Source organism: Piliocolobus tephrosceles, chromosome 15 (genome assembly GCF_002776525.5).
Source record: "Piliocolobus tephrosceles isolate RC106 chromosome 15, ASM277652v3, whole genome shotgun sequence".
Classification (NCBI taxonomy): Eukaryota; Metazoa; Chordata; class Mammalia; order Primates; family Cercopithecidae; genus Piliocolobus; species Piliocolobus tephrosceles.
This window is the reverse complement of record NC_045448.1, coordinates 37,161,257-37,186,156: the sequence shown is the minus strand read 5'-3', so window position 1 is coordinate 37,186,156 and position 24,900 is coordinate 37,161,257. Positions and strand designations below refer to the sequence as shown.

Here is a 24,900-nt window from a genome sequence, read left to right as displayed (position 1 = left end):
GCCTCCCAAAGTGCTGGGATTACAGGCATGAGCCACCGCACCTGGCCGCTGAATTGATGTTTTAAAAAGATTGGCCGGGCGCGGTGGCTCAAGCCTGTAATCCCAGCACTTTGGGAGGCCGAGACGGGCGGATCACGAGGTCTGGAGATGGAGACCATCTTGGCTAACCCGGTGAAACCCCATCTCTACTAAAAAATACAAAAAACTAGCCGGGCGAGGTGGCGGGCGCCTGTAGTCCCAGCTGCTCGGGAGGCTGAGGCAGGAGAATGGCATAAACCCGGGAGGCGGAGCTTGCAGTGAGCTGAGATCCGGCCACTGTACTCCAGCCTGGGCGACAGAGCCAGACTCCATCTCAAAAAAAAAAAAAAAAAAAAAAAAAAAAGATCGTGATGTGTCTGTATTAAAAAAGAAAACAGATAATAACAAGTGATGGTGAGATGTGGAGAAATTAGAACCCTTGTGCATTGCTGGTAGAAATGTAACATGGGTGTAGCCACTGTGAAAAACAATTTGATGGTTCATCACAAAGTTAAACAGAATTACCATGTGATTCAATTCCACTTATAGGTATATACCACTAATATTCAGTAGTAGGGACTTAAACAGATATATTTATACCAATGTTCACAGCAGCATGATTCATGATGGCCAAAAGGTTGAAATAACCAGTGTCCATTCATAAACGAATGGATAAACAAAATGTAGCATATACACACAACGGAATATTATTCAGTCTTGAAAAGGAAAGAAATTCTGACATATACTACAACATAGATGAACCTTGAAGACATTATGCTAAGTGAAATAACCAGACACAAAAGGACAAATACTGTTTGAGTCCACTTATCTGAGGTACCTAGAACAGGCAAATTTATAGAGGCAGAAAAGAAATTAGAAAATATAAAAAATTAACCAGGCATGGTTCCCACGCCTATGGTCCCAGCTACTTGGGAGGCTGAGGTGGGAGGATCGCTTGAGCCCAGGAGTTAAAGGCTGCAGTAAGCTGTGATCACACCACTGCACTCCAGCCTGGGCAACAGAGCGAGACCCTGTCTCAAAAACAAACAAAAAAAAAGAGGTTAGCAGAGACTGAAAGGACTGGGAAATGGGGAGTTAGTGTTTAATGGGTACAGACTTTCTATTTGGAAAGATTAAGAGTTCTGGATGTGGATGTGGTGGTAGCTACACAACATTGTGAATGTGCTTAAAGGCAGGGAATTAATACATTGAAAAAGAATACATTTCATGTTATGTATATTTTATCACAATTTTAAAACATTAAAAAAAAAATCACAATGGTTGCAGGGTAGAGAAGGAATTGAAGTAGCTGTCGGGACTGGTTCTGAGATTCTCACAGCAATCCAGGAATGAGGTGGTGGTGACTTGAACTAGGATGGTAAGTGTAGACATCTTTGAGAAGTAGAAAGATTTTGATGATAGGACTTAGTTATAGATTAGAAGGCAGGGAGAGGAAATGTCAAGGATGCCTCCCAGATTCATGGCTTTCAGACTTGGATAGATGGTGGAGTCATTTCCTGTGAAAAGAAACTTCAAACCAGCTTGGGAGAAGATCATAAATACAGTACAGGATATTTTGAGTTTAAAGTTCGTTCAAGACGTTCAAGTGGAGAATTTGGATAGAGAGATCTGGAACTCAAAGCGGTTCATAAGGAATATGTAAATTTTAGAGGTAATGGCATATAGATGATCATTGAAATCATGGACATGAAAGAAATCACCTTAAGGAGAAAGTATAGAATGAAGAGAAGAGGCTTGTTGGACCATGCCAGCATTTAGAGCCTGCAAAGGTTAAGGTGTGTTAAAAAGAGTGGCCCAGCCAGGCGTGGTGGCCCACACCTGCAATCCCAGCACTTTGGGAGGCTGAGGCTGGTGGATACTGGAGCTCAGGAGTTGGAGACCAGCCTGGCCAACACAGGGAAACCTCAAAAATACAAAATTTAGCATGGTGGTGGGCACCTGTAGTCCCATAGTCCCAGCTACTTGAGAGGCTGCAGCAGGAAGATTGCTTGAACCTGGGAGGCAGATGATGCAGTGAACTGAGATCATACCACTGCACTCCAGCCTGGGCAACAGAGTGAGGCCCTGTCTCAAAAACGAAAAACAGAAAGAGTGGCCCTGGAAGAAAGAAGATCAAAAGAGCTTTCCAAGAAGAATGAACAGTTTTACAGGATCTGATTTCTGTCTTTGTGGATTTACCTATTCTGGAAGTTTCATATAAATGGGAATCATACAATATATGTGAACTTTTATGTCTGGATGTTTCATTTTGCATAATGTTTTTGAGATTTATCCATGTTGTAGCATGTATCAGTACTTCATTTCTTTTGTGACTGAATAATATTCCACTGCGTAGCTATATTTCACATTTTGTTCGCCATTTATCCATTGATGGACACTTGGTTTGTTTCCACCTTTTGGCTATTGTTAACAGTGCTGCTATGTACATTCCTGTCTAAGTATTTGTTTGAAAACCTGTTTTCCAATTCTTTGAAATACCTAGGAATAGAATTGCTGGGTTTTATGATAATTCAAAGTTTACCTTCTAGAGGAACCCCAGCAACTGTATTGTTTTACATTCCTATCAGCAATGTTTGAGGGGTCCAGTTTCTCCATGTCCTCACCAACACTGATTTTTTTTATTATTATTTCCTGATTATTATTATTATTGCCATACTAGTGGGTGCGAAACGGTATTTAGTTGTGGTTTTGAATTCCATTTCTTTAATGACCCATGATGTTGAGTATCTTTTCATGTGCTTATTGGCCATTTACATATTTTCTTTGGAGAGATGTCTGTTCAAGTCCCTTTGCCTATTTTTTAATTGGGTGGTTTGTCTTTTTGTGTTGAGCTGTAAGAATTTTTATCTATCTGGCTACTAGACCCTCATCAGATATATGATTGGCAAATATTCTATTCTGTAGATTGTCATTTTATTTTCTTCATAGTGTCCTTTGATACACAAAAGTTTTTAATTTTGATGAAGCCCAATTTATCTCTGTTTTCTTTTGTTGCTTGTGCTCTTGCTGTCATATCTAAGATTTTATCACCAAATCCAAAGTCATGAAGATCTACCCCGTATTTTCTTCGAAGAGTTTTATAGTTTTGGCTTGTACATTTATATTTTATATCCTCTAAATTTTGTTGATAATTTAAATCATTGCTATAGACTTGGTCCAGTGAGACCTATCAACAGAGGTCTTAATTTACTCAGTGGTTAAATTGTCCTAAAATTGATTTCTGCAAAATTCAGAGGGGAGATTTTTGAGATGTCATAGGGCAATCTATCACCTAAAGCAAGGTGAGTTAAATCCTTCATGATTTCATACACTTATTTTTTTTAGTATTAAAACTTTTTTATTTAAAGAATCATTGGGGAGAAGAGAGATATATTTTAGCACTTAGATATGTAGAGCGTTTCCAAAATAGTTTAGCACTCAACTAGTCAGTTCTATGAAAATCAGTTTTCCCTGAAGCACGCATTGCTCCCAGCTACAAGCGGTCCTCATATTGCATGGTACTGTGGGACCAGAAAAATGGCCGTGCAAAGCAACCTTAATAATCAATGGGGAAAATGATGATTGTTCCATGACCTTTAAAATTCTGCTAAAATATTAAAAACTCTTAAGATCAGTTGTAAATATAGGAAAAAATGCAAAAAATTTAAAAATATTTAGTGCAGTGTGGATTAAAGTGTTTTATTTCATTGTGAAAAGTAGTTTCAATAGAGATTGCCTTTTTTTCTGCCAAGTAACTTATGATACTGAGTAAGCATCTTTTCTATTCATAGTAAACTGTCATATTCCTTTTAAGTTTGGGTCAGCTTCCACCCTTTTATTGCTTGTGTTTCAATGTTGTGAAGTATTTCTGTATTCACAGTAAATATTCTTTAGTGTGAAGTTTTTTTTTTGTTTGTTTTGTTTTTAACCATCACTTTCTCTGGGACATATTTATCTTTATTGCAATCACTTTTCTTATTTGTGTTGATAAGTTTGCCTTCGCTAAGTTCCTACGAATGCACAGCAGCAAGAACAACATTCCTGTAATCAGTGGCTTCTTCTACAAATCCATTTATGTTTGATTCAAATTTCACTTCCAGTGTTATCATTTTTCTTTTTTTATTTTTTTTTTGAGACAGAGTCTCGCTCTGTCGCCCAAACTGGAGTGCAGTGGCTGGATCTCAGCTCACTGCAAGCTCCGCCTTTCTGGTTCACGCCATTCTCCTGCCTCAGCCTCCCGAGTAGCTGGGACTACAGGCGCCCGCCACCTCGCCCGGCTAGTTTTTTGTATTTTTTAGTAGAGACGGGGTTTCACCGGGTTAGCCAGGATGGTCTCGATCTCCTGACCTTGTGATCCGCCCATCTCGGCCCCCCAAAGTGCTGGGATTACAGGCTTGAGCCACCACGCCCGGCCCCAGTGTTACCATTTTTCATTGCTTTCCTGGACTTTCATCTTTGTTGGCCAGTTCTTTTGATGGTTCACTTCTATAAAATGTCAAGTGGAGGACAAAGAGACAGCGTAACAACGTGCTCTGCTGTGAGTGAACTGAATAACAGATGCACAGGGACCAACCACTGGAAGAATTTGAAAGAAGTAATACAACCGGTCACTGATCATGAAGCGTATCTGTTATTTACATCGTGATTTGTAGACTGAAGAACTAGCAGAGAAGTTTGTACTTCACGTAATTACTCAGAGTTATACTGTGCTAACTAACATTTTAACCTAGGATTAAACAACACCAGTTTCCTTTCCTTCATGGTAAGGAAACTGGTATTTAAACTAAATTTAGGTCACTGAAATTTGTGCACATGGGAACCGTGCAAATCAAGGACTGCCTACACCCTACTTGTTTATACTGGTCCAGACAGGTAATGCTGACTACTGAGAAATAGCCTATCTGAATTTATATGAAATAGTGAATCTTAAAGCACCCAAGATGAAAAATTAGTGCACATTGAGGTGGTTTTAAAATCTTTGTCGTTTGACAATCAAGCTTAAAATGTATCTTAGAGTAAGAGAATTTTAGAATTAAAGACCTTTAAAGGCCCCCTAGTTTGATGCCACAGATTATCCAGCATGTTTATTATGAATTATTTCTCCTCCTTCAATTTCAGTTTGCTCATACAGCCACTTGCGGTCACAGCGGCATTCCGCTCCACACTTGGAGGCAGGACAGCGCAGGCAGGACAAGCATAGAAACATCCTAAGCAATCTTCATCGAGGCAGTCACAGGGGTGCATCCCACTAAAAATCAGGAGACCCTGGCTATCATAGACCTTAGCGTTCACTGGTATCACTTGTCTGTCTGAACCAGCGGTTGCATTTTTTGTAAGCCTTCTTTTTTCTCTTTTACCAGTTTCTGGAGCAAATTCAGTTTGCCTTGCGGATTTATAAATTGTCATGACCTCAAAGCTTTAACAGTTCTTCCATCTGACTAAGATTTCCTTCTCTGGTGGTCTTCAGAATTGACATCTACACTTCTGTGATTATCTGCGTGCATTTTGGACACAGCTTCCAACCAGGTACAAGCTGTCTTTTAAATATTGCACTCAGAAAAGTGGCATCATCTAAGGCAATTACATGCAAATTTTGGGGGGCTAGTTTTTTGTGTATGTTAATGGGTCACAACACGACTTCTGTAAATTCTCAAATCTGTCAACATAAATTTTTATGTGATTAAAGCAAATTGTATTGTTCCTAGAAAGTGTCATTCCAGTTCTAAGTTGAAGTAAAAACATATTATTTGATGACAGTTCTTGCAAAGTCTTAAAACCTGTGTGACGAGTATAGTAGGTTTTATGGCACTCATTTGTAGTACGAAGCTGGACTCCAACTGAACATCGATCCATCATTCTTGATTCTGACATATTTTCCTTGTTTTATTTTGTCCAGAGATCTAGGTCACGGGCTGATCACCCTTAGTTTGAGCTCTCCTCCACCCGGCTTCGGGCAGGATCCGCATCCACACAGGCTACACTCGCCTACCCGTTTCCCAGCCTGTCCCCGTGCTGCCACTCCACTTTACTTATTACATATACTCTAAACTTTTTTCTTCTGAACATAAAACATTCTACACTCTTGCAGCCTTTTTACTTTTTTAAGCAGGTAGACAAACATGTAGTTGATACGAAGTGGAAGCACAGGGCAGAGTTAAAGAGAAGGACCCCCTTTCACTGACCGGCTGAGTTTTTTTTTCTTTCCTTTATTTTTTAAAACAATTTTGAAATTGACACGGGGTTTTGCCATGTTGCCCAGGCTGGTGTTGAACTCCTGAGCTCAGGTGATCCACCCGCCTTGGCCTCCCAAAATGCTGGGATTTTACAGGTGTGAGCCACCACCCCTGGCCAAGTTGAGTTTTCAAAGTAGAAAATTTGGAGAAATTAACTTTATTGTGCAGTGAGTGAGAAAGAAAGAACAGTTTTGAAAGAAAGTCTCGGCATTTATGTGGGACTGAGATGAGTCCTATAAAGGAGAGTCTCCCCAACCCCTCTGTCTCCTAAACTGCATTGGGAAACTCAGGTTAAATATGTTCTGTGAGCAACACTCATTCAAATGTCTGTTCCATTGTAGGATACCGGAAGAAATGGCTGGTGATCTTGCACCAGGTTTCTTCATGGAGCAACTTAATAAATACCGTCAGAAGCAGGGAATAAAACTTAGCTATCAAGAACTGCCTAATACAGGACCTCCACATGATAGGAGGTAAGTTGCTATAAACAATGATATGATCTTATAAATGTAAACTGGGGGAATGGCAACTCTGGCACAACTTTGAGGTCAACACTTTTGTTTTGTGAGAGTCCGCTTGGCATAAAGCGGTGACCACTTTGGAGCCACAGATGACTCCAGAGAGAAGAGAGGGTAGAAACCTTTCCATGCTTCAACAAGACATGCTGTTTTACTGTTTGGGGTGACTGCTTAAATTCTATATTGAATGTACGTTCAAACCCTCAAAGGTAGTCATAGGAGGCGGTGATGACTAGAGCACTTGTTTTTAGATAGTGCATGAGGTGTATAGTATTTTATGAATATTCTTTTTGTAATCAGGTTTACATTTCGAGTTATATCAGATAAAAGACAATTTCCAGAAGCTGAAGGTAGATCAAAGAAGGAAGCAAAAAATGCTGCAGCCAAATTAGCTGTTGAGATACTTAATAAGGAAAGCAAGGTGAGTGATTGCCTTTTTTTCCTAGTAAATGGGAACTTGCAAATGCATTTTCTGTTTCTCTCTCTGAGAAAATACTTCCATACATAGTAAAGCCATTCACACGCTACCTTACATTCAAGAGTTTGGTTCAGTCATTCCCCCCATCTTCATTTCTATGAAACCCTGAGTGAGAGCCACACACCCAGGACACTGTGGGCAAAGCTGGAGAATAGTTATTCAGAGTGTCAGCAGCAGTTAAATACTCTAAAATTGAACAAATATGGAAAGGTGAGAAGTGTTCAGTGGGAAATGAGCTGACAGGTTCTGGGATGAGTCCCCTCCATCTAATTGAGGAAGTGCAGTATAAGAGGAAAAAGAGATGAAAGTGATTATAGGGAGAATGATGTACAGCGGTCACTCACTGTCTGCGGGGAATTGGTACCAGGACTCCCTGTGGATGCCAAAATCCACTGATGCTCAAGTCTTTTACACAAAATGGCATAGTATTTGCATATAACCTGTTTGCATCTTCCCATATACAGTTATGCATTGCTTAACAAGGAGAATACATTGTAAGAAATGCATCCTTAGGCAATTTTCTCATTGGGCAAACATCACAGAAGTACTCACACAATCCTAAAAGGAGTAACCACTACACACCTAGGCTATGTAGTATAGCCTATTGCTCCTAGGCTACAAACCTGTACAGCATGTTATTGTACTGAAAACTGTAGCCAATCCTAACACAATTTAGTATTCATGAATCTAAACATATCTAAATATAGAAAAAGTACAGTAATAATACAGTATAAAAGACAAAAGTCCGGGCGCAGTGGCTCACACCTGTCATCCTAGCACTTTGGGAGGCTGAGGCGGGTGGATCACCTGAGGTCAGGAGTTGAAAACCAGCCTGGCCAACATGGTGAAACCCTATCTCTACTAAAAATACAAAAAATTAGCTGGGTGTGGTGGCAGGCACCTGTAATCCCAGCTACTTGGGAGGCTGAGGCAGGAGAATTGCTTGAACCCGGGAAACAGAGGTTGCAGCAAGCCTGAGGTCGTGCCATTGCACTCCAGCCTGGGGACCCTGTCTCAAAAAAAAAAAAAAAAAAAAAAAAAGACAAGCAAAAGTACACCCATATAGGGCACATACCATGCATAAATAGAGCTTGCAGGACTGGAAGTTGCTCTGAGTGAGTCAGTGAGTGGGTGGTGAGTGAATGTGAAGGCCTAGGGCATTACTGTGTACCACTGTAGACTTTATAAACACTGTATACATAAGCTACATTCATTTTATTAAAAATTTTTCTCTTCAATAATAAATAACCTTAGCTTACAGTAACTCTTTTACTTTATAAACTTCTTATTTTTAACATTTTGACTCTTTCCTAGTAACACTTAGCTTAAAACACAAACGCAGCCAGGCACACTGGCTCATGCCTGTAATCCCAGCATTTCAGGAGGCCGAGGCGGGTGGATCACCTGAGGTCAGGAGTTTGAGACCAGCCTGGCCAACACGGTGAAACCCTGTCTCTACTAAAAATACAAAAATTAGCCGGGTGTGGTGGGGGTCACCTGTAATCCCAGCTACTTGGGAGGCTGAAGCAGGAGAATTGCTTGAACTCAGGAGGCGGAGGTTGCAGTGAGCCGAGATCATGCCACTACATTCCAGCCTGGGCAACAGGGCAAGACTCCATCTCAAAAAAACAAAACAAAACAAAAACAAAAACAAAAACACATAGTATGGCTGTACAAAAATATTTTGTTTCATTACGTCTTTATTCTATAAGCTTTTTTCTATTTTTAGAATTTTAAACTTCTTTTTTTTAACTTTTAAACTTTGTTGTTAAAAAATTAAAACATGATTGGGCACAGTGTTTCATGCCTGGGATGTCGAGGAGCCATGATTATGCCACTGTACTCCAGCCTGGGTGACAGAATGAGACCCTGTCTCAAAAAAAAAAAATGCTGGGCATGGTGGTTCATGCCTGTAATCCCAGCACTTTGGTAGTCAAGGTAGGTGGATCACTTGAATTTGGGAGTTTGAGATTAGCCTAGGCAACATGGTGAAACCCTGTCTGTACTAAAAATACAAAACACTAGCCGGGCTTGGTGGCACATGCCTGTAGTTCCAGCTACTCAGGAAGCCGAGGCAGGAGGATCATGTGTCTGACATGTCACGGCTGCAGTGAGCTGTGATCTTGTGACTACGCTCCAGCCTGGGCAATAGAGCAAGACCCTGTCTCAAAAAAAAAGAAAGAAAAAAATTACAACACATACACACACACCAGCCTGCCTACACAGCGTCAGGATCATCAGCATCACCGTCTTCCACCTCCACATTTTGTCCCTCTGGAAAGTGTTCAGGAGCAATAACATACATGGAGCTATTCTCTCCTATTGTAGCAATTCCTTCTTTTGGATTACCTACTGAAGGACCTGCCTGAGGCTGTTTTACAGTTTACATTTTTTTTTTTTTAAGTAGAAAGAGTGCCTTCTAAAATAATGATTAAAAAATATAGTAAATATATAAACCAGTAACAGTTACTTATCATTATCCAGTATTATGTACTGTACATAATTGTATGTGCCAGACTTTTTTATAAGACTGTAGCACAGTAGATTTGTTTAGAGCAGTGTCACTGCAAACATGTGAGTAATGCATGGTGCTGTAACCCAGGAGTTTGAGATGGCCTGGGCAATATGGCAAAACCCTGTCTGTACTAAAAATACAAAAAATTAGCCATTACAGTGGCTATGACCTCACTAGATGACAGTAATTTTTTAGCTCCATTATAATCTTACGGGACCACTGTCATATATGCAGTCCATTGTTGACCAAAATGTCATTATGCAGTACATGATTATCCTTTAGATCATCTCTAGATTACTTATAATATCTCTAATACAATGTAAATGCTATGTAAATAGTTTTTGTTGTTGTTGTTGTTTGAGACAGGGTCTTACTGTCACCCAGGCTGGAGTGCAGTGGCATGATCAAGGCTCACTGCAGCCTCAATCTCCCCAGGCTCAGGTGATCCTCCCACCTCAGCATCCCAACTGACTCGGACTACAGGCACGAGCCACCACACCTGGCCAATTTTTGTATTTTTTGTAGAGATGGAGTCTCACTATGTTGTCCAGGCTGGTCTTGAACTCCTGAGCTCAAGCAATCCACCCACCTCAGCCTCCCAAAGTGCTAGGATTGCAGGTATGAGCCACCACAGCCAGCTATAAGTAGTTGTTATGCTGTATTGTTTAGGGAATAATGACAAGGAAAAAAACTGAATATATTTAGTACAGATGCAACCAGCATTTTTTTTTCAAATATTTTTGATTGTGATTGGTGAATCCAGGGATTTGGAACCATGGATATAGAGAGCCAAGTGTTTACAGAGAGCAGATAATGGAGAACCAATATACGTGTGACTGGTATCCCTGAAAATAAGAACAGAGTAAATAGTACAGAAGAAAATGATCTGAAGAGATTTCAGCAGAAAATGTTTATGAAATAAAGACTTGGCTACAGATTAAAACAACTTAATAGATATAGGAAAATTTAGAAACACCCAGACCAACATTGATTCTTTTTTTCTCTTTTATTTTTTATTTTTGAGACAGAGTCTCGCTCTGTTGCCCAGGCTGGAGTGCAGTGGCACAATCTCTCCCCACTGCAACCTCCGCCTTCCGTGTTCAAGCAATTCTCTGCCTCAGCCTCCCGAGTAGCTGAGATTACAGGCCTCCACCACCATGGCCAGCTAATTTTCTGGTATTTTTAGTAGAGACAGGGTTTCACTATGTTGGCCATGCTGGTCTTGAACTCCTGACCTCGTGATCCACCTGCCTCGGCCTCCCAAAGTGCTGGGATTACAGGCATGAGCCACCGCACCTGGCCCCAACATTGATTCTTATGAAAGTACTGTGCTCCAGAGATGAGGAAAGAATTCTATAAGCATCTAGAGAGAAGAAAACTATGTAAAATATAAATATTTTTAAAGTTTCATGCTGTGCACAGCAACATTATAAACCAGGAGATAGTGTAGCAATGCTTATAAAATGAGACATGAAGTCATTTACATTTTAGACAACAGAGGACCATTCTCAGATTTGGAAAATTTTGGGAAAATTTAGGTTTCAAGAGTCTTTCTTGAAAAATCTACTTAAAGATATCCTTCTAACCAAATTTTTTTTAAAAAAAATCAAGCAAAATTACAAATTTAATTATTAATGAGGTAGAAAATTGAGTCAAGAAGTTAGAAAAAAAATAGAACGTCTTACCCCCAAAAAGCAGAAGAAAGAAAATAACAATGGTTGAAATTACTATAAAAGAAATAAAATGAAAAAAAATAAAGATCAATAAAACCAAAAGCTAGTTTTTTGACAAGATTAATAAAATAGCAAAACTCAGCTGGGTGTGGTGGCTCACACCTCTAATCCTAGCATTTTGGAAGTCTGAGGCAGGCAGATAACTTGAGCTTAGGAGTTCGAGACCAGACTGGGCAACATGGCCAAACCCTGTCTCTACAAAAAGTACAAAAAAAGTACCCGGGTGTGGTGGTGTGTACTAGTAGTTCCAGGTACTTGTGAGACTGAGACAGGAAGATCGCTTGAAACCAGGAGGTCAAGGCTGCAGTGAGCTGAGGTTGCACCACTGTACTCTAGCCTAGGTAACAAAGTGACACCCTGACTCAAACAAATTTAAAAAATAAAATAGCAAAACTCTGGACAAGATTTTTGTTGGACTAAGAAAAAAAGGTAGAGATAACAATAGTAGAAATCACGCTATTATATTCATCTTTTTCATTAAGTTGTGATCCAGTATCTCTTGCCTCATTTTTTGAGATTAGAAAGAACATAAAAAGCTAGAACGTGTTATAGTATTTTCCAAAGACAAACAAGAAAAAGCAACTTCTTTCCTATTGTTAAAATCTATCTTTGTAGATTTTTTTCTGGTAGAGGGACATAGATAGTCACACTTTTACTCAAGGTAATATAATAGGAAAATATATAACATCCAAGCTGTCTTTCACATTGCTCATTTAGTAATTTTATTAGAAGAATGATTTTTAAAAGGTTAAATCTTTGTTGTCATTTTAAAAGGTTAAATCTTTGTTGTCATTTATATCAAACAAGAATTTTTTTTTCTTTGTAGGCAGTTAGTCCTTTTTCATTGACAACAACCAGTTCTCCGGAAGGATTATCCATTGGGAATTACATAGGCGTTGTCAATAGAATTGCCCAGAAGAAAAGACTAACTGTAAATTATGAACCATGTATATCAGGGGTACATGGGCCAGAAGGGTAAGACATAATTTGGCTTTTCTTTCTGTTTCATTGTATCTAAGCAATAAAGTTGGTTTATTTTCATGTCTAATTTTCCAGAAATATGTGTCCTTTTAAACATTCTATATGGAAGGTTTTATATGATTTATAGTAATTTGATTTATAATTTGTAATTAAAATGCTTAATTGCTGAAGCCATGGAGCCCACTTACCGTAATTGATCAAATTAGGGTAATCCTTTATTTCAGAGGTGTAGCTGGATGGTTTAGTCTGTGGAACAAGAGGGTACAGGGTGCCACTGCTCAAAGAATGCAGAGATCTTTTCGTCATTGAGGACATGATGGTGGTAACTGTCTGAAAACCTCTCTGCCACATGTATAGAATGACTCTTCACCCTTGTCAGATCAGGGAGCTCTTTGTTCAGGTATTTGTCCTTCAAATTTGATTAAATGAACCATGTATCAGGAGGAATGAGTTTTAGCTGTAGACTGAGAGGAGACCAGGATTTGAGGGATCTGATGAGACAGATAAGCTGGAGTTTCAAAGTTACTAAGAATGTCACCACTGAGCTAAGACGTGTGGAAATGAGGATAAAGAATGGATTGGAACTGAAAAAAGCAGAAATCAAAGGAGTATGAGGTGATTGTTTTTCAACTACAACCAACCAGTTAATGAGAAAGAAGAAAAAAAAATATCTACATGGCAAATAGTTCAAATCATCACTTTAGGATACTGTTCTATGAATTGACTCAGCTATTCACAGTCATGGCTTTTGGGCCAAAAACGGGAAGAAAAACATGTGATAGTATTCATTGGAATGAAATAGTAAAAGTGACTCTGTTGAGTCAATCTTGATAATTAAGAGACTATTTTATTTTCTATAGCTCACTTTTTTTATTTCTTTGAATTATGCTCTCTAACGTTAGATACCTAAAAGAAAGAAGAAATCTATTTGCAGAGGGACAGTGTCTGAAAAAAATAGGAGCTATAGAAATGATCCAGTCACTCAACCCAGCTATTTAATTCAGGGTCTAGCAGGGAAGACTCACCCTGTTTGGATGTGTTTCTATCAATGGCCTCCAATAGAAACACAAAGGAAAAGGAGTTCAAATACTGGAATCATTTTGCAGTAATATGCAGTAACTCTGTGATATAAATTGCCATGTCCATTGTTTTATCCCTTAAAAATAGTTCTTATATAATTGTCCAAGTATCCTGGCCTAACCACAAATGTCCTTACATCTAATGGGAGAGTGTGGACTTTAGTATAGGGAATCTACACTGCGGGGATTTTCTCAAATTTTTCTGCACATAAGCAGATGGCAGACAATGTTGAAGTTAGAGCAGAATCCATGCTTTGCTCTTCCCCTACACTGTAACTTCATAGCTTCTCCTGTCAAACCCACCTTCTCTGCTGGCTTTTTCCTTCCCATTTGAGCACTGCTGAAAAAATTCACTGGACCTCTTTCTTTTCTACCTCCATATCTTTTGACCTTTGGGGAATTAAAGAAACAAAAAAAAATCACCACTTAGTGCCTTTGTGCCAGATCTTTCAGCAAAGCAACCAAAAATTAGAAATTGCCTGGAAAATATAAGCTCAGATGTCAACTGATCCTGGTTATTCAGAGAAATTGGTTAGGCAGGTTACTGAGGGTTTAAATTATGCAAAATATGAACTATAAATCTATCTAATAAATTGGTGTTATCTTAAGATCTCTGTTAATGTTATATTTTTTTTAATCATAAGTTGGATTTACTATATTTTTCATGTTTGGATAAGTACCCTCTATGATTTCTCCTAGATTTCATTATAAATGCAAAATGGGACAGAAAGAATATAGTATTGGTACAGGTTCTACTAAACAAGAAGCAAAACAATTGGCTGCTAAGTTTGCATTTCTTGAGATATCAAAAGAAACCTCAGTGGTACGTATTGCCTTTGGATTAAATTTTTATGTTTTAAAATTCCCTCTGAAGTTGACTTCAGGTTAGACTGTGGTTACATTATGCCAAGACAGCCAGTGATTTAGCAAAATGATTCCTCCATTCTGTGTTGCACCAATGAGCCATGTGCCATGGGGCCATGGCTGGGTGTGGTGGCTCACACCTGTAATCCCAGCACTGTGGGAGGCCAAGGCAGGTAGATATCCTGAGCTCAGGAGTTTCAGACCAGCTTGGCTTGGGCGACATGGCAAAACCATGAATCTACAAAAAAAAAAAAAAAAAAAATTAGATGCGTGTGTGGCATGTACCTGTAGTTCTAGCTACTTGGCAGGCTGAGGTGGGAGGATTGCCTGAGCCTGGGAGGTGGAGGTTGCAGTGAGCTAAGATCATGCCACTGCACTTCAGCCTGGACAGCAGAGCCAGATCCTGTCTCAAAAGAAACAAACAAAAAAATTATCTGTCCTGTGATCCAGAAAAATGAAATAAAAAATAAAATAAAATAAAATCCAGACCAAACATCCATAAAATAAGTTATTAATCTTGTAATTGTTTATGGTTGTGGATTTGGTAAATGTGTTGAAATAAATGTGATAGTACACAGAAACTGAGCCTCTGTAGAGAAATAATTAGTTGCATTTAAGCCTACTAAGGGACTCTCTTTCTTTCAGAAACCTGACTCCATGTCCTCTGGTTCTTGTGCTGCTACGTGTGACTCCCAAAGCAACCCTTTAGTGAACAACTCACTGTAAGTGTAGACAAACAATTGAGATATTTAACATATTCATATTTCTGTCTGAAAGATAAATTTTTATGTTTAAGGAGAATTTAGAGAAAGAAGTGATAAAAACAGAATTAATAAACTAATAGTTACACCCTTTTCTTCTAGTGCTTCTGATTCATCATCTGAAAGTGACGTCACAGCAGATACATCAGGGGTAAATTCTAACAGTGGCAGTTTAAACAATTCTTCATTGTTTACGGTATCATATTAGTCTCGAAGCTTCCTACTTAATCTTATTTTTCTGTGCGTTTCCTCATTTAAAAATAACTTCCAGTATTCCACCATAATTTTTATATTTTTTCTTATGCACTCTTACTAAATGATAATATTCAGCAGCCTTTTTTTTTTTTTTTTTTAGGTTGAGTCTCCCTCTGTCACCCAGGCTGGAGTGCAGTGGCGAGATCTTGGCCCATTGCCACCTCTGCCTTCCAGTTCAAGCGATTCTCCTGCCTCAGCCTCCTGAGTAGCTGGGATTACATGCGCATGCACCACACCCGGCTAATTTTTGTATTTTTAGTAGAAACGGGGTTTCAACATGTTGGTCAGGCTGGTCTCGAGCTCCTGACCTCATGTTCTGCCCGCCTCAGCCTCCCCAAGGCTGGGATTACAGGCATGAGCCACCACGCCCAGCTCAGCAGCCTTTTGATTCTTTTTAAAATTAAGTTCCATTCCTCACCCTTCTACACGTCACTTCTGTCTTTCCTCACTCACCCCTATATTTTAATATATTCCTATGATTTCGCTTTTCTCTCCTACCAATGGGATAATATTTAAAGATTCTCTAATATAGTTTATTTCTGTTTTAAAAAATTAGAATTAAATTTAACATTAAAAGTAAACTTGAAATCAGATAATTTTTTAGCCTGGTGCAGTGGCACATGCCTGTAGTCTGCAGCACTTGGGAGGCCAAGGTGGGAGGATCGCTTTAGCCCAGGACTTTGAGATCAGCCTAGGCAACATAGTGAGACCCCATCTCAAAAACAAATAAACAAAAACAAACAAACAAAAAACAGATAACTTTTTGGTGCACATAAGCAGGCAATGTTGAACTTAAAGCAAAATCCATGCTTTTGACGATTAGTGTTACAAGAGTATTCTGTTATAAAGAACTACAAAATCAATAAGAAAATGGCAAGCAACTCAGTAGAAAAATGTACAAAGTATATAAACAGATAGTTCAGAGAAGGGATACCCAAATGGGCAACAAATATTAAAAGCTGCTTTACTAGGTATCAGGAAAATGTAAATCAAAACAATTAGATACTATTTTAAACTCATTAGATTGGCAGAAAGTTAAGTCTTACAATACTAAGTGTTTATAGAGGGCTTGATGAGAATACAGACGTTGATGGACTAAGAAATTGGTCAGCGACCCATCTGGAAATACAGGAGGAAAGATAACAAGAGAAAGGAAGATGATTGATTTAGTCGTCTGAAACTATTTCTCATTTTCTTTTGTTATAGAATGGTCTCAGAAATAACCAAAGGAAGGCAAAAAGGTGAGTATCATTATGCATTGAACATATTTTGATCTGAAGTTTTATTTCAGACTTATGTATTGTTTTAAATACTTGTAGGGTATTGTACACCCTTATTTGAGCAGAGTTTCAGAAGCAGAAAGCTTGAAATCTATAAAATAATTTTAGATGTGTCGAGAGATATTTGAATATATGCACATGCTACACTGTAGACATAAAGCCCTATGGGGGTATCACTCGAGTAATTAGGTTAAGAGCATTATTTTGTACGAGGCTGGCAAGGAATTGGGCTGTTTTCACTGTAGAAGTATTTTCAAGAGAAGTGTATTATTTTGCAGACAAGTAAGATTAAAATAGCATAAAAACTTGGATTATGAAAAGGTCAAATGCTATGTCAATTAACTGAAGAGAAAGGCAACGACGTAAATATAGTCAGAAATGAGAGTAAGATGGCAGTAGGAGCCATTATGAGCCACCAGTATATTCTGAACAGTAGATAGATGTATTAAAGAAAGATGATTCTTGATGTAGATGCTTGGATGGAGAGAAGAGAGTTCTGTACATGAGGTGCCCTCAGCCACGATTACTGTGGCAGTCAGGAGGGATGAGAGAATGTGTGACAAAGACTGTAAAGGAAGAGTGGACATGACTTGAGGGGATAGGTTCCCATAGCTGAGTGAAAGCATGAAGAAGAAGTAAAGGAGAAGGGATTTGAAGATTGCTTCACTTTGAACAGGATGCAGTGAAGAACCATGGCACTAATGGTGTTAAGAAAGTTGAGGAGTTAAGGGCTTAGAGAGAAGACAGCGGTTTGGATATGTTCAGTTTTAGGTGGTGTTTAAACTTCCATTTGCAAGTGGCTTATCATCAGTGAGGAATGACAGCTAGGATGAGGGTGTAAGGAGATATATTTCCTGAGGTTTTGAGTCTGGAGAAAGAAAAGCAGAGGTTAGTGACACATCAACAATGAGTGCTCGAAGGTGCAAAAAGGAACCAGAGGAGGGATGCAAAAGTATTAGAGGCCAGAGGAGAACTGTAAGTATATAGTTTTATAAAGAAAAAAGTTGGCGGGGCGCGGTGGCTCAAGCCTGTAATCCCAGCACTTTGGGAGGCCGAGACGGGCGGATCACAAGGTCAGGAGTTCGAGACCATCCTGGCTAACATGGTGAAACCCCGTCTCTACTGAAAAAATACAAAAAGCTAGCCGGGCGAGGTGGCTGGCACCTGTAGTCCCAGCTACTCGGGAGGCTGAGGCAGGACAATGGCGTAAACCCAGGAGGCGGAGCTTGCAGTGACCTGCGATCCGGCCACTGCACTCCAGCCTGGGCGATGGAGCAAGACTCCGTCTCAAAAAAAAAAAAAAGAAAAAAGTTGGCTGGGTGCTGGGTGCTGTGCCTTGCACCTGTAATCCCCAGTACTTTGGGAGGCCAAGGTGGGAGGATGGCTTGGGTCCAGGAGTTCAAGACCAGACTGGGTAACATAGAGAGACCCTGTCTCTACAAAAAATAAAAAGAATTAGTCAGGTATGGTGGCACATGCCTGTAGTCGCAGCGACCTGGGAGGCTGAGGTGGGAGGATCTCCTCAGAGCCCAGAATTTCAAAGTTGTAGTGAGCTATGATCAAACGACTGCACTCCAGGCTGGGAAATGGGGTGAGACCTTGCCTCTGAAGAAAAAAAAAAAAAAAAGAAAGAAAAAGGTTAACATTAACACTAAACAAGTTATATATGATTTCAATTTTATTTGAGTTTTACATTCAACTCTTAATTTTTAGATCTTTGGCACCTAGATTTGACCCTCCTGACGTGAAACAAACAAAGTATACTGCGGATGCAAGGTAAGATTGTAAGTGCTGAAGAAAGAAGGGGTAATGCTGTAGGTAGATGTTTTTGGGTAGTTGTCTGTGAAATGGCCATGATCCTGTTGGTTGAAGATCTTTGAATAAGGTTAACTAGGCAGGGTCAGAACATGAGTCTTAGGCGTTTCATTAGGAGGGGGCCCAGGAATGGGACGACCCACGTTATGATTTTGTTCCCAAACCAACAATCTATTCGGTTGTTTTGATATCCCCTTAGCTTTCTGGCCCTTTATTTAAGTTTTTCATCAGCGTCTTTTACTAGCCCTGATTGGTTGAGATGAAAGCAACATTCCTCACCCAATGAGAGACAGAGGTCCCCTTTTTCAGTCGTTATTAGATCTAGTCCCCATCTATTTTGGAAGACTACTCCAGCCGAGGAGTCTAGTTTGTCTTGGACTCTTATAATGCTTCAGGCCATATCTTCTAAAGAACCCTGTAATTCTGTGGAAAGAGCCTTAAAGTATGTTAAGGAAGTGGCCAATCTGCCTGCTCCGAATCCAAGTCTGGAGGTTATATCCAAGGCAGCCATTAAAGGAATGACGTGGATGACCTTCTTCTTCCTAACATATTGGATGGATGGAACAGGCAGAGGTTGGCTGGGAGGAACTTTTCCAATGGAGGGAGAAAGATAAACTAGGGTACAGGTTCCAGTCCAGTTGGTGGGGAGACAAAGATATGTGTTGGTGCCACACACAAAAAATAAGCCTTTGTCATAAATACAGGTGGAGATATGGAAAGAAAACAAGTGAATTAAAGATGGGGTGTTTTTTCTTTCCTGTGGTTCATTACTCCAAGTGGACAAGGAGGAGGTCAAGGAGACACCCACTATAGTAGCAATATAGGAAGAGTTATTTTTTTACACACTTAATGCGATTAGATGTTGCACCATTAATATTGAGCCATGGATAAAGGTGGGCTCTAGGGACAGCACAAATTAGGCCAGAGGCATTGGTTGAGGGAGGGGCTGTAGAACGAGTGGGTTGCAGAAATGCTCCATTCACTTCAGGTGATACTTGGTAGTCAACTTGGTTAGTGTGATGGTCAGCGGGGTGTTTAACAATGATAATGCGGTTGTATTGGTTAAGTGTTAAGGATCTTACAGGGAAATTTCCCTCAGAGGCTGAAAAGCAAAGTGAGGCTTCTTGTCAAAGGGGGGGTGTGTTTAATTAGGGGCCCTTCAATGGGAGGGTCTTGTGACTTAAGGCGTTGTAGGGAGTTGTAATAGGTTTGAAATAATTTGTTGGCCTGATTGGCCCTGGAAGTGGGATAATCGCCGACCAGAGGGTCAGCTCTTTCAAAAAAGGCATTTATAGATTAGGGTTATGTTTTCTGTTAAAAGGTCATGAAGGGGTGTAGGAAGGGATGTATAAGCTGAGGAAGACAGTGATAAACACATCTAGCATTCTGGAGCAAAGGAAGAGTTAGCTTGCAGCAAGAGGGATTGTGTAAGGTTTACAGAACGTTCTAGTTTGATAGCAGTGAGGAGTGATTCTATTGGTGAGGTTGATGTGATTAGGGAATTTAGATTGAAAGAAACAAGCAAAAGGAGGAAAAAGTTATTTGGGTAGGAGTGAAGTCCTGGAAAGTTCCTTGAAGCCATAAATCCCGTGGAATAGTAAGGAGCTGATCAGGATGTATAATGAGAGTTTTGTAAGGCTACCACTGAAGGTGTTGGGGTCCGCGTGTTTCCTAAACAAAGGAATGAACACACAAGACAACACAGGACGAGACAAACATGGCGGCTGCCCCGAACGGCACGCTCTGCTTTATTTTATACAATCGGCTGTGGAATATTGCCAAGTCACAAGTCACATGTTGTTTTTCTGACCTTTTCCTGACTTTCTGGTTTCTCAAGATGTTTACACATTAACCAGTCCCCAGGGCCTGCTGTTTGCAGCTGGCTCCTTTGTCCTCCCTGTTTGCAGGGAAGGAACGCCCTGCTTCGTTTGCAAGAGCAGTACTTATCAGGAACGTCTTGTTTGCGAGCACGTAGTCCTCTACAGAAGGTCTGTAACAAGGTTAGTTAGGAAGCAATGAAAGTTTGAGAGAGAAAGAGACGTAGCTGCTTAGGTGAATTTCTGTTCCTTTTCCTCTGGGATTCGTGTAGGGCTGGGACCTTTTACCAGAACCCAGTTTCCTGACTGTAGGAAGGGATTAAAGGAGTTGGTGACAGGTTGTGGCAAGTATTTGTCAGCATATTCCCAAATGAAATGGCGGATGGTATGCAGAAGAGGGGAAATGAGAGGAGTTGTTAGAAGTGGGGCTTGACCCCGAGATGGAACAAAAGGAGCATGAGTTCAAATACTCATGCTCAAAACTCCCATGCATGAGTTCAAAGGGGCTGAGCATTAAAGGCTTCCATGGGAGTGCCCAAATTTTCAGAAGGGCCAAAGGTAAAAGTGTAACCCAGTCTTTATGTGTTTGGAGTGGATACCTGGTGAGGGTGCTTTTTAGAATGCCATTCATTTTTTCAACCTTTCCTGAAGATTGAGGTTGATAGGGGATGTGTAGCTTCCAGGTGATTCGTAGGGTTTGTGTAAGTGTTTGAGTAATTTGAGAAATGAATTCAGGACCATTTTCAGATTGAAAAGAAAGAGGCACCCTGAACCAGGGGATGATTTCTGTTATTAATTTGGAGGTGACAGTCGAAGCTCATTTCTTGGTTGTCAGAAAAGCTTCAACCCATCCCGAAAAGGTATCAACCAGAACCAAAAGAAATCGAACCTTTTTTACTGGGGGCATATGGGTAAAATCAATTTGCCAGTCTTGTCTTGGAAGGTTCCCCTGTCTTGATGGGTTGGAAAAGAAGGGAGTCTAGTGTTGAAGTGGGGTGAAGCTTTCTGGCAAATAGAGCATTGATGGAAAATGGCTTTCAACTGTTCCTTTATATCTGGGGTTATGTGTATGTGGAAACTTAAGAAATGTTGTAGAGGGGAATGGCTAGTATGGAAGAGGTTGTGGATGTCCCATAACAGAGTTTTTTTGTTTGTTTGTTTGTTTGTTTTGAGACAGAGTCTTGCTCTGTCACCCAGGCTGGAGTGCAGTGGCATGATCTCAGCTCACTGAAACCTCCACCTCTGGAGTTCAAGTGATTCTCCTGCCTCAGCCTCCAGAGTAGCTGGGATTACAGGCGCGCACCACCACGACTGGCTAGTTTCGTATTTTTAGTAGAGACAGGGTTTCACCATGTTGGTCAGGCTGGTCTCGAACTCCTGACCTCGTGATCCACCCACCTCGGCCTCCCAAAGTGTTGGGATTACAGGCATGAGACACTGCGCCTGGCCAAGAGTTGTTTTTTCAGGGTCAGGTAGGACTAATTTGTTTTGTATGAACCAGTATGGGAGTTTGAATTAGTTCAAACTAATTTTGAACTGTGATTTTGAACCGCTGTGATTAGTTGTTGTATTTGGTGTTCGGGATAAAAGGAGGGGATATGTTGTGTGAGAGGAAATAGATATTGGAGAATTGGAATGATGGGTTGAGGTGTGTTTTGCCCAGTAGTCAGCCTCACAGTTCCCTAAAGAAATGTGGCTTTTATCTGATTGATGTCATTTGTAATGGATAACTGCAACCTTTTCTGGAAGTAGAGCAGCCTTTAATAGAGGATGGGTTAGTTTTCCATTAATGATAGGAGTTCCCTTAGCTGTGAGATAGCCCCTCTTGCTCCAAATTTGGGCATTGGAATGGTTGATGTTATAGGCATATTTAGAATCGGTGGTATATATTAACTTGTGTGTTTTTTGCTAGGGTTAATGCTCTTATTAGGGCAACTAATTCTGCTTGTTGGGAGGATGTGCCCAAAGGCAAGGGGGCAGCCTCTACGACTCTTCTAGGTGGAAGAGAGCGGGTATCATCATGATATCTCTCAATGATGGGATATCCTGCTTGGAGGGGAGGATTTTTTGATGCGCTGCCATCTATAAATCAATCTGGGGCTCCCTTTATGTGAGTGGAAGTAAGGTGGCAAAACATGGTGTGAGAACTTTCAATTAGATCAGAGCATGAATGTTGGTCAGGGTCCAAAATCAGTGTTGAAGATAAAAGAGTAGCAGGATTGGGGGGTGAGCATCTATGAAGAGAGATGGAGGGCTGAAGGAGGGTTGAATGTATGGCTTGCATGCGAGAGGATGAGATGGAGGTTAGCGCCTTACAGCTGAGCATATCTTGTAGACTGTGAGAAGAAAATACCTGAAGAGGTTCGTAGAATGTGAGTTTGTGCCTCAGGGATAATTAAAGAGGCTGTGGCAAAAATTTTTAAGCAAAGGTGCCAGGTTTTGTAAATGGGGTCTAGTTGTTTTGAAGAATACGCCACTGGTTGGAGGGAATCTCCCATGGATTGGGGTAATAGTCCAAGGGCCTGATTATGAGAACTGTGTAAATATAGATGAAAAGTTCTTAGGAAGTTTGGAATGCCTAAAGTGGGGGGTCTGTAATAAGGCACATTTTAGGTGACAGAAAGCATGATAAAGGTCTGGGGTGGGAGTGAGTGGTTGGTCAAGACTTCCTCTTGTGTGTTCATAAAGAGGTTTAGTGACAGTGGCAAAATTTGCTATCTATCATCAGAAATATCCCACTAATTTGAGGAAAGAAAGTAAGTCCCTTTTTGTTTTAGGAAATGGGATTTGTTGAATGCCTTGCTTTCATGCTAGTGGAATTTCCTGGGTATTTGGAGTTATAATTAATCCTAGCTATGAAACATTTGGAGAGGTTAATTGGGCCTTCTTTTTGGATACCTGGTACCCACATTCAGCCAACAAATTTAAAAGCCTGGCTGTGTGTTGAATACAATGTTCTAGAGAGGGACTGCAAAGAAGTAAATTGTCCATATATTGAAACAAGACGCTGGGTTGTAGAGGTAGTTGGGAACGGTCCAATCGAAGTGCCTGACCAAAATACTGAGGGCTGTCCCTAAACCCCTGGGGAGGACAGTCCAGGTGAGTTGTTGGGAGTAGCATGTGTCAGCGTCAGTCCAAGTGAAAGCAAAAAGGTTTTGAGAGGAGGAATGTAGAGTGATAGTAAAAGAAGGCATCTTTGAGGTCTAATGCAGAGAAATAGCTAGTGTTGGGAGGATATGCAATATGAGGGTACAGGAGTTTGGGACAACAGGATAAACAGGAACAATAGTGGAGTTGATTTGTTGCAAATCCTGAACCAGTCTATAGGAGCCATCCGGTTTTGTAACTGGGAGAATAGGAGTTTTGTGGGGAGAATGGGTGGGGATTAAAATATTGGCAGCTAGGCCAGGTGCAGTGGCTCACGCCTGTAATCCCAGCACTTCAGGAGGCCAAGGCGGGTGGATCACCTGAGGTCAGGAGTTCGAGACCAGTCTGGCCAACATGGTGAAACCCCATCTCTACTAAAAATACACAAATTAGTTGGGCATGGTGGCACACACCTATGGTCCCAGCTACTTGAGAGGCTGAGGTAGGAGAATTACTTGAACCTGGGAGGCAGAGGTTACAGTGAGCCAAGATTGCACCATTAAACTCCAGCCTGGGTGACAAGAGCAAGACTCCATCTCAAAAACATAAAATAAAATAATAAAATAAAATATTGGCAGCCAAAAGTTGGGAGATGATGGACTTGAGTCCCCATAATCCATTAGGGGATATTGTGGGACCACTGTTTAGCATTTAGGATCCTTCAGTGAAATTTGAATTGGACAATGGTGGGTAGCTAACATGGGGGAGTCAGTTTTTCATACTATGGGATTTACAGGGCTGAGGAATTTGGTATTTCAGTCTGTTTGGATGTGGAATGTCTGAGGAAGGGTTCTGTCCTTAAGATAATAATAAATAGGGGTAGCTTTGGTGTAGGGTTGATAAATGAATGATTCCTCCCAGTTTGTGTAGGATGTCCCTTCCTAGTAAAGGAGTAGGGGAATGAGGAATGACCAAGAAAGACTGAGTAAGGGTGACTCCCTGAAATGATCAATGTAGAGGCAGTGTTTTGTATGGGGTTTCTTGTATGCCCTTCATGCCACCAATAGAAAGAGATGAACATTCTAATGGACCTTGATATTCAGTTAATACCAATAGACTTGCCCCAGTATCCATAAGAAAGGAAATAATCTTACCAGATACTATCCCAATTACCCTGGGTTTCGTGGACTCACTAGATGTGGGGGTGAAGGATCCCAGCTACCCTCAGTCTTCCGTTGTCAGCACCAGCAGTGAAGAGATTTCCTCCTGTGATGGTTGGGGGGCTTCATTATGAGCAGCATCTGAATGGGGAAGATGTCCCCATTGAGGGCATTCCATCGTCCAGTGTCCGCAAAGACTGCAAGTTGGGCATGGTTTGGTGGGAGGCCAGGGGTTAGGACAAGCCTTTGCCCGGTGTCCAGGGTTGCCTCATTGAAAACAGACTCCTGGAGAGGTGGGGGAGTTTC

The 24,900-nt window shown here is 40.6% G+C and overlaps 1 protein-coding gene and 1 pseudogene across 2 annotated transcripts in view; one reads left to right on the top strand and one right to left on the bottom strand.

Annotated features, from left to right (window-relative positions):
- The window catches only part of EIF2AK2 (eukaryotic translation initiation factor 2 alpha kinase 2), a 54,350-nt gene that overhangs the window by 4,371 nt on the left and 25,079 nt on the right, over nt 1–24,900 (top strand). Inside the window, exons 2-10 of one of the 2 annotated variants that reach the window (XM_023216343.2) lie at nt 5,379–5,544; nt 6,593–6,724; nt 7,070–7,190; nt 12,322–12,470; nt 14,255–14,378; nt 15,065–15,141; nt 15,283–15,376; nt 16,642–16,676; nt 18,429–18,491. In XM_023216343.2, coding sequence (XP_023072111.2) covers nt 6,606–6,724; nt 7,070–7,190; nt 12,322–12,470; nt 14,255–14,378; nt 15,065–15,141; nt 15,283–15,376; nt 16,642–16,676; nt 18,429–18,491 — 782 coding nt within the window. In that variant the 5' untranslated portion in view covers nt 5,379–5,544; nt 6,593–6,605. The remainder of the gene's footprint in view (nt 1–5,378; nt 5,545–6,592; nt 6,725–7,069; nt 7,191–12,321; nt 12,471–14,254; nt 14,379–15,064; nt 15,142–15,282; nt 15,377–16,641; nt 16,677–18,428; nt 18,492–24,900) is intronic. The other variant, XM_023216344.2, reaches the window with a different exon arrangement.
- On the bottom strand, nt 5,090–5,874 carry LOC111545387 (annotated as a pseudogene).